The following is an 8,960-nucleotide window of genomic DNA, read 5'->3' as shown; positions in this document are numbered from 1 at the left end:
TTTTCATTGTAGATCAATTCTCCCCTACCCCCAGTACATCTAAAAATACGTATTCTACATTGTAACCCAATATCAGTAGTTGATTCTATGTAATTATGCACCTACTTACAATCATTCTTATTACAAATGTCGAGAAAAAAATCTTTGAGAACATATTGAACCCAGTCTAATGTAATTTCTTATTTACAGTGCTAGATCTGCTACTGGAAGGATGAGATGCTCCCATGAAGTCTTCTACTGTTCCCTCTTGGAGGTCTAAGTGTCTCCTAGCCTATAACTATATCCATATTTTCCAGAGGGTTACAGATTGACAGAACATTTGAAATGGAAAGTTCCTCCTTGATTTAGCCAATTGATAATGTTTTCTCTAGAAGGGTTGGATTAAGAGACTCTTTCCTGAATTATTGCTCAATCAGCCATAGGAGCCAAGTCAAGCACTCCCAGGACAGCCTATGCCCTCTATAATGCTGGTTTGTGCTGATTTCATAGATTTGCATGTCATCTGAGTTGTTAGGAATACTGGAGAGAATTTATTCCATTTTGAATAGAATTACTGAGGTAATCCAGCTTCTGCTTAACTTAATAGAAAGAATATTGGCTTTGGAATCAGAGAACTTGGGTTAAAAAACTTTGGCTCTATTCTGTACTACTTGTATGACCTTGGGTAAATCCCTTAACCTTGTGGAACTTAGCTTCCTCATATAAAAGAAAGAGTATTGGACTGGATGAGTTCTAAAATTGTTTCAAGCTTTAAATCTGATGATCTCATGATATCCGGGGATGAGAAATTTATCCATTTTACTTTTTCATCATCAATAACCACTATAAATTATCATCATTAAAAATATCCTCAAAGTATATTCTATTTTCTAGGATATATAGGTAAAGAAAAGAATAAAAAGAAATCTAGTGAGAATTTACCTTTGGAGGTAAAACCTACTATTTAGCTTAACTACTCAGGTCATCTAAGCTATAAATGAAACTATTAAAAACAAACATAAGATGTTTTTATCAGAAAACTTTACCAATACTGAACCACAGCAAATATGTCAGTTGTTTTCCTTGACAGCTCAGTGGTTTTGTTTCTTTCCTTTGCAGGATTCCTCTCTTCTTTGCCATTGAGATATAATGCCTGACATAATCACTGACTCCACTAACTTCAGGTGAGAATATTATAAACCAAAATCCAAGTGTGGATTGTTCTCCTTGCATTATGTAAATCATAGGAAAACTTTTAAAAGTTTGCCAGCCAGGGAAACAAAGGTGGATTTGTGTTTAGTTTATATTTTTAGCATTTTCTAAACCTTTCCTATTAATTCTTTGTCTTTATATCTATGTTTTTGACATTAGATGTTGAGATTTTGAGTAAAATGGGAGTCTTTGTTTCACTTTATATATTCAAAGGAAAAATGAACAAAAGATAACAGATCTGAAGTAAGTTGCTTTGAAATGAACAATAGTGCAAGAAGAGTTGGCTGACCTGACTTCTGGTTGATAGCTTTTTAGTCTCTTTCTTATTTCCATGGCTATTATTTTCAAATCACTGACCTACACTTGCTAGAGAGGCTCTAGCAGAAGGTATTTAACTTAGATAGAAAAAAAAGAAGAAAAGTAAACAACTGAAAAAAGGGATGGAGAAATAAAAGGAGAAACAGAAAGAGACAGAGACTTAGAAAGCATTATTTGTTAAATGTTCAAGCTCTGAAAAAAATCTATGTGTTTGTGAGAGAATTACATGTGATCATCATTATGCAGTGTTTGTGAGGTGGTACACACTACTGTGAGTATACATTTGGGAGGTTATGTTTGAGTAATATTTCTTTTTCTTTTGAAACCTGTTGTCTAATCTATAGTTTTTATAGTATAAGCCACCCAGAATTATTTCTTCACTGAATTTTCACCGCAGAAAACAAGAATCCCTTTGCCATATCATTTCTTAGTATATTTTCCAAACCTTTATTCTGTAATCAGGTCCATTATGAATTGACAATATCACTAGGAATCCAAGCAAAGCATCTGCCTGTTTTTGCATTTAGTGTTTTCATAAAATGAATGTTAGCAAAGAAAAAGAATGATACATTGGTTCTTAGGGTATCTGAAACCCCAAAGTATAAAACAATATTTGAGAAGGCAGAAAAAATCTCTGCCATTCTTTTTTGATGCTCAATTTACATTTCTGCATCCAATAACTAATTACTATGGAAAATAAACTGATTTTTCCTTTGTAATAATAGTAATAATACTAATAAAACTGTGAATCATGGCATGTGAGACAGAGTTCCTTACTCATTCCCCAGCTGACCTAGGAAGTATTAGGAAACACGGTTAGTAGAAAATGAACCGAATTTGGGAATAAAGAACCTGGGAACCAATTCCAATGTAGGTTTATATTTTCTTTGTGACTTGTTTTGAGGTATTTTACCTTTGTGGGTCTTAGTTTCTTTATTTGTAAAACCAAAAGGCTGGAATAGATTACGAAATCACAAGATGCCAAAATGGAATTGGCTGCCTCATGAAGTGGTGAGTTCCCATCAATGGAAATATTTAAGCACGGGATGGATGAATGGTATGTCTTATGCTAGGGTACGGGGATCCTTGTTTTGGTAAGGGCTGGACTAGCTGATTTTTGAGACTCTTTTAAACTCTGACATTGTGTGTTTCTGTGATTTTGTGACCTTTCCTCCCCGCCCGCCCCACCCCCAAACCCATAGCTAAGCGAGAATGAAAGCCTGTTTTCATCCCCAAGCATCTTCAGTCCCTCTCACTGAGTTTGGCCTGTCAGTAGCCTAGGAAGCTGAATAACACCATTAGTCACCAGAGGGCGCCACATCCTTACGTACCAAGACGGGCTCTTGAAAGTTCAGAAGCTCCTTGGCAAAGGCAGTGTCCGCGTGAACTGCATCCCCGGCAAAGCAGATCACCAGGCGAAGATGAGGCGAGCATCACTTGGACAGGTTCCGCAGCGCCTCCAGTTTGCGCTGCCCAGAGTGTGAGTCCTACTTCGCAAAGGTTTGTGAACAACTACTCCCTAGGAATTCTCGAAGGCTAGTCTTAGTCCCTGTTCTGAGTGGGCTGGTGCACCCACCCTCTTTGTTGGTCGCTGACTGGGTGTAGGGTGGCAGGATATCGTAGTAAGGCTATTTGTGTTTACTTGGCTTTCTCTCTTGTTGCTATTGGGGTTGTGCCGGCATGGGAAGGATATTTTGGAGGGCTGTGTGTGTGTGTGTGTGTGTTTAGGTGTGCATACAGGTACACATATGCTCTGTCTCTCTGTCTCTCTCTGTGTTTCTGTCTCTGTCTCTCTCTCCTCCCCCTCCCCTTTAAAACTGTCCAACACTAGAATGATGGTTTTAATTAGGTGGAGTCTGTGAGCCTTGGAATGGGTGGTTTGTTTCTTTGTGTGTCCTCGAGGGTCCTGCTTGATGTGACAGTCGCACCAACAAGTCCAATCAAGACTCAACTGAGTCTCAGTTGAGAATGTGGCATAAATGCCCCAGACAGGGCGGGGGGTGGGTTCATATGTATGGCTGGAGGGAGCGGGTTCAAAATTAAGTTAAAGGAAGAGTTTCGACAATGCTCTTCTTTGTGCCCAAGGAAGCCAGGTCCCGAGTCAGAGAGAAAGGAGGGGGTTGGAGAATGAGAAGGGGAGGGAAGAAGGAGGTCCCGGGAATCCGCCCTCCGTGGGATGTAGCCCTTGGGGAAGGTACAGGGGGTGGAGGAGTATGGGCAGAACCCTTCAGAAGACAGGTCCCATCTCTTTACCTCCTGGTCCTTTTCAGAAAGCCTAGAGTGCTGCGGGAAGCACCCTGGCCCCTAGATTGGAGTGGTGATGCAGAAGGAAGGTGGAAGGTCTTAACTCCCGGGTTGGAGTCTGGGTCAACCTAAAGCACAACCCGAGAAAGCCCAGATGTAACCCGGCTCCAGGGCGGGGGCGGGAAGAACTTCCCTGGTCCAGAGACTCCCCGCTGTGCTCTGACCAGCCTTCGAGGGAAACACCCACCTAGTAGCTGAGAGAGGTCAGGCTCGGACCAGAACCTCAGAGCGACTGGACAACCGAGAGCAGCCAAGGTTTGAGTCGAGAGTCCCTCTGGACATCTCTGTTTTGTTTTGTTTTGTTTTTTTGATTATCAGGACTAAGGGGGCTGGAGCAAAGGAAAGGAAAAAATGTGTATCTGCGGGGGTGGGGGGAGGCTGATGCCTCATTTTCATAGTCTTTGGGGAATCTTCCCTTGATTCCTTCTCGGGATGAAGAAACCCCAGATCCCTCACTCGGTGGAAGGTTCAGCTTCCTAGGCTCTTTGAGTGGAACATGGAAAGCATCTCCTGTTCCATCGGTAAGCCTCCTAGCCCTGAGCATTCTGCTCCCCAAATCTAAGGAGTGCCAGGCTGGGTGGGAACTGGGAAGGGGGGTCAAAATTTTTGTACTGCTCACAACTCACCTGCTCCTGCTTCCTGCGGGCTACCTAATGTCAGACTCAAGGGACTGTTTAAGGGTCAGTTAGGGACCAAAAAGCATTCCCACCCTTCTTCACTGAATTTGGACAATGAACTTGGAGACCTGGCTCTTTCTATTCTGAATTTCCAGCTACCAGACCCAGGCCCCAAAGCCTCATTAGCTCTTGTTTGCATTTGGGATTGGATTCGAAGCTACTAATCAGGAGGCATAACTGTGCTTTTTCAGGCTGAGAGAGTCTTAGATTAACAGGTACACATAGCTAGAACATTCAGCTCCTTCAAAGGTGGAGCTCTAAGTTTGATTTTGATTAATTGCTAGAAAGACTCAAAAAAGTCATTGTTAAAAAAGTCCTTAATACAAAATATCTTTGTTTGATTTGTTTCTAGGGCTAAGGAAAGTGAAATTAGCCAGCAAAGAAGTCCAGGATTCCCCTAATCCAGTAACAGAACATCAGGAGTCCATCCAAGAGGTCATATGGAGGATGTTAAACAGCAAAGGAGCACTTCTTGATGTGGATGTTGGGATATTATATTAGAAGCTAAGTGTCATTTATTGTGACAGGCTTCAATGGGACTGACAAGTCAGAGGAATGACACTAGATTCCTAGATTTACCTCTGTCCGTAGGATATTCACCTGATAAACTCTCCTCTGAGGGGAGGAGACACAGAGAGGGATATACAAGGGGCCAACCAAACTCTGGAAGGGCCCATCCTGGAAGTGGAAAATGGAAATCATCAGCAAATTCTAAGATGCCAAGGTAACTTTACGAGCACTCTTGTGGGACTTGGGACTCTATGATTTATGACCTGTAGACCTTGGGCAAGTCACATCTGGACCTCAGTTTCCTCATTTTTAAAATTAGAGATTTGAATAGATGACCTTGGAGGTCCCTTGCAACTCTAGTCCTTTGATTTTGTGACTTGGGTCATAAATTATAAACACCTGTACAGGAATTTGCTACCAATTGTTACTGGAATTTAGACATCCATGTAAGGGTGAAGAAATTGCAACAGAAGTTCTGGATCAGCTTGGTGAGTAGTTTACAAAGAATTGATGGACGAGTAAAGGGGAAGGAACTGAGAACACACTGAAACACACAATAGATTTTCCCCTAGGAGGCATAATGTCCTTGAATGACACAACTATGGACAGAGGAGGGCTGGTGGTGGAAAGAGACTTCTCCTACCGCATACTTACTGCCTGCTTCCTCTCACTGTTGATTTTGTCTACACTTTTGGGAAACACATTGGTGTGTGCAGCTGTCATCAGGTTCCGCCACCTAAGGTCCAAGGTGACCAATTTCTTTGTCATCTCCTTGGCTGTTTCTGACCTCTTAGTAGCTGTACTGGTAATGCCCTGGAAAGCTGTTTCAGAGATTGTGGGTTTCTGGCCCTTTGGCTCCTTTTGCAATATCTGGGTGACATTTGATATCATGTGTTCCACAGCCTCCATTCTAAACCTCTGTGTCATTAGTGTTGATAGATACTGGGCTATCTCCAGTCCCTTTCGCTATGAGAGAAAGATGACCCCCAAGGCAGCTTGCATCTTGATCAGTGTTGCTTGGACTTTGTCTGTTTTGATTTCCTTCCTCCCAGTGCAGCTGAATTGGCACAAGTCCATAACCCTGAGCTCACCAGATGGGAATGTTAGTTCCCAAGGTGAGACAAAGGACAACTGTGACACTCGTCTGAACAGGACATATGCCATCTCTTCTTCTCTTATTAGCTTTTACATTCCGGTGGCCATCATGATAGTCACATACACAAGAATCTACAGGATTGCACAGAAGCAAATACGACGAATCTCAGCTTTGGAGAGAGCAGCTGTGCATGCCAAGAACTGCCAGAACACCACAGGGAATGGGACTAATGTGGAGTGTTCCCAGTCAGAAAGTTCCTTCAAGATGTCCTTCAAGAGAGAAACCAAAGTTTTAAAGACTCTGTCAGTGATCATGGGAGTGTTTGTATGCTGCTGGCTACCGTTTTTCTTATTCAACTGCATGGTCCCCTTCTGTGAATCTGATTTGCCTTCTGGGGAAACAAAGCCCTTCTGTATTGATTCTATTACCTTTGATGTTTTTGTGTGGTTTGGGTGGGCAAATTCTTCGCTGAATCCCATCATTTATGCTTTCAATGCTGACTTCCGCAAGGCATTTTCAACTCTCTTAGGATGCTACAGGCTCTGCCCCACTGCTAATAATGCCATAGAGACAGTTAGTATCAACAATAATGGGGCTATGTTTTCAAGTCATCATGAGCCCAGAGGGTCCATTTCCAAGGACTGTAATCTGGTTTACCTGATTCCACAAGCTGTTACCTCCCCGCAAGACTCAAAGAAGGAAGAAGGTGGAGGATCAAAACTACTGGAGAAAACCTCTCCAGCTCTATCTGTCATTTTGGATTATGAAGTTGATGTATCTTTAGAAAAGATTAGCCCCATCACACAGAATGGACAACACAAGACCTGAAATATAAGATGAAGCCTGCAAAATATGCTAATCAAAAACAAAATCCCTACAAGATTCCCTTTTGTTTGTTATTGTTGAGAAACTAAACTATGGTGAGGTTTCATGTTCACAAAATAGCTGACTACTGCTCCTACTCAGCATACAACTTTGTTTTAAAACTGAGCCCAGTATATTTTTGATTTGTAGGTATTTCTGTAATTGTTCATGCTGAATGAAAAGAAGACTCCAGTAAAAGGTAAAAGACAAGGAATGCCTCATCAGTTGTATAATTATTTATAGAAACTCGTTTCTATCTTAGTGACTGAAAATAAGACAAGAAATCAAGAATTAATGGTGACATTTAAAAAAAAAATCACTACTCCCAGAAAGAAATCAGAGTGTTGAGTTTGCTATGTATAAATAGGTGCTAACATGTTTCAAATCAAGTTTTCAGATTGTAAAGTTAGGTAAATGCCTTCGTAAATTATTCCTGGAAAAAAAATGAGCCTTATAGTAAGAATGAATATTTTTAAGTTTGGGAGATGATTTGTTAATACTGGTTTTATTTATTTATTGTTTTAAATGGCTATTTTTAGTATGCTACAACAAATTTATCTTCATCTTATTTAAAAGTATTATCTGATGGGAGATCTCTGGGACCTCATGATTACAATATTTTTGATAGTTTGACTGGTCAGCATTTTAGTGTCAGTCGGTAATGAAACTTGAGAAAAACATACATAGTTGGAGTGAACTTGCTTGTGTATACCTCAAAATTACTGCAGAATCTAAGAGAAAATAATGTTGAGCTGTGACACTTGTGAATTCATCAGAGATCAATACAGGATCAGAACTGACAAGGGAAAAATGACTGCAACTTTTTTTTTTCTAACAAGGATTTAAAAACACAGTGGATTGCTGCTATTCTTTTCATTTCTTTCCTATTATAAAGACGTCTTCTTAAGAAAATAGTCAGCAGCTTTGTAAATACCTTCCTCGGGAAAACGAACTTTAGAGGAAATCATGCTTCCACGTTGAAATATTAGCCCCTGGCAACTAGAAGCAACAGACGCTTTGTATTTATGTAAAATAACTGGCTTCTCAGTCTTTTCTTATTTCAAGTGTTGACTATTTTTTTTCCTGAACAAAAGGAATGACTGATGATAGAAATGTATAGTGACTCTAATAAGTCTTGTTACCTGCCACCTGTGTATTTACAGCAACACTTATAGGTACAGAGCATACTGTGTCTCCTGCTTCTTTACCAAGGTCGTAATTCATTTAACACATGGGCTACTTCCCTGCTTTACTTTTGAACCGGGAATCAAGTCATTTTTCAGTTTTATCCTTGTTAATAGCCCATTGAACAAACAGCAGTGCCTCATTATCATCTGGGATTAAGATGTTTCTGGAGGGGTTGGACAGGGAGCCCTGTTATTTTCAGATATGTTCCCAGCATCAAAAAGTCACCGGATTTCTTTTGTGGCTACAGATGCTTCCACTGTACTTTCAGCAAAGTTCCTGTTTCTTTCATTCCCTCTGTGCTGTGAAGAACATCCCTTTTGCAACAACATCCAGGTGATGGAATAACCTTGTGCGCTCCAAGAGAAGAACTTGGTTCATAAATGCTTGACTGCATTTTCTTTGGGAGGAACAGCTTAATGGAGTACTGTGGGAGGGGGAAAGTAAACATTTACTGAAAAAATACATCCTGCATCAGGTCTGTGTTATATATGTATTGTGAATGTTTTCCTAAGGATTTTTTTTTTGCTTGTATGCTTTCATACATATAATAAAATTATTTTGTGGACACAAATGGAAAAAGAAATATTTGCATTGCATTCTTTAAACCCATATTACTTTGAATCTTTCAGATTCAAACATCAGGAGGAAAAAAATATATAAGATTCACATTCAAGTAGCGGTCTGGTGTATGAGAAAGGGAACTGGATTTGGAGTCAGACTGGATTCTATTGCATCCCGGTATTGGCACTTGCTCATCATGTGACTCTGGAAGGGAACTTTAACTTTTGTGAGTCTTAGTTTCCCCATATATA

The 8,960-nt window shown here is 40.4% G+C and overlaps 1 protein-coding gene across 1 annotated transcript; it reads left to right on the top strand.

Moving 5' to 3' along the window:
* Window positions 1-3,730: 3,730 nt before the first annotated feature.
* Window positions 3,731-8,713, top strand: DRD1 (dopamine receptor D1). The gene is made up of 2 exons (XM_072631002.1): window positions 3,731-4,068; window positions 4,843-8,713. Exon 2 carries the CDS (start codon window positions 5,581-5,583, stop codon window positions 6,922-6,924), a length of 1,344 nt encoding a protein of 447 aa, XP_072487103.1. The 5' UTR covers window positions 3,731-4,068; window positions 4,843-5,580; the 3' UTR covers window positions 6,925-8,713.
* Window positions 8,714-8,960: the final 247 nt, after the last annotated feature.

The sequence above is a fragment of the Notamacropus eugenii genome, chromosome 1, assembly GCF_028372415.1.
Source record: "Notamacropus eugenii isolate mMacEug1 chromosome 1, mMacEug1.pri_v2, whole genome shotgun sequence".
NCBI lineage: Eukaryota > Metazoa > Chordata > Mammalia > Diprotodontia > Macropodidae > Notamacropus > Notamacropus eugenii.
Note: the sequence above shows the minus strand (reverse complement) of the source record. Positions and strands in the feature narration are given on the sequence as shown.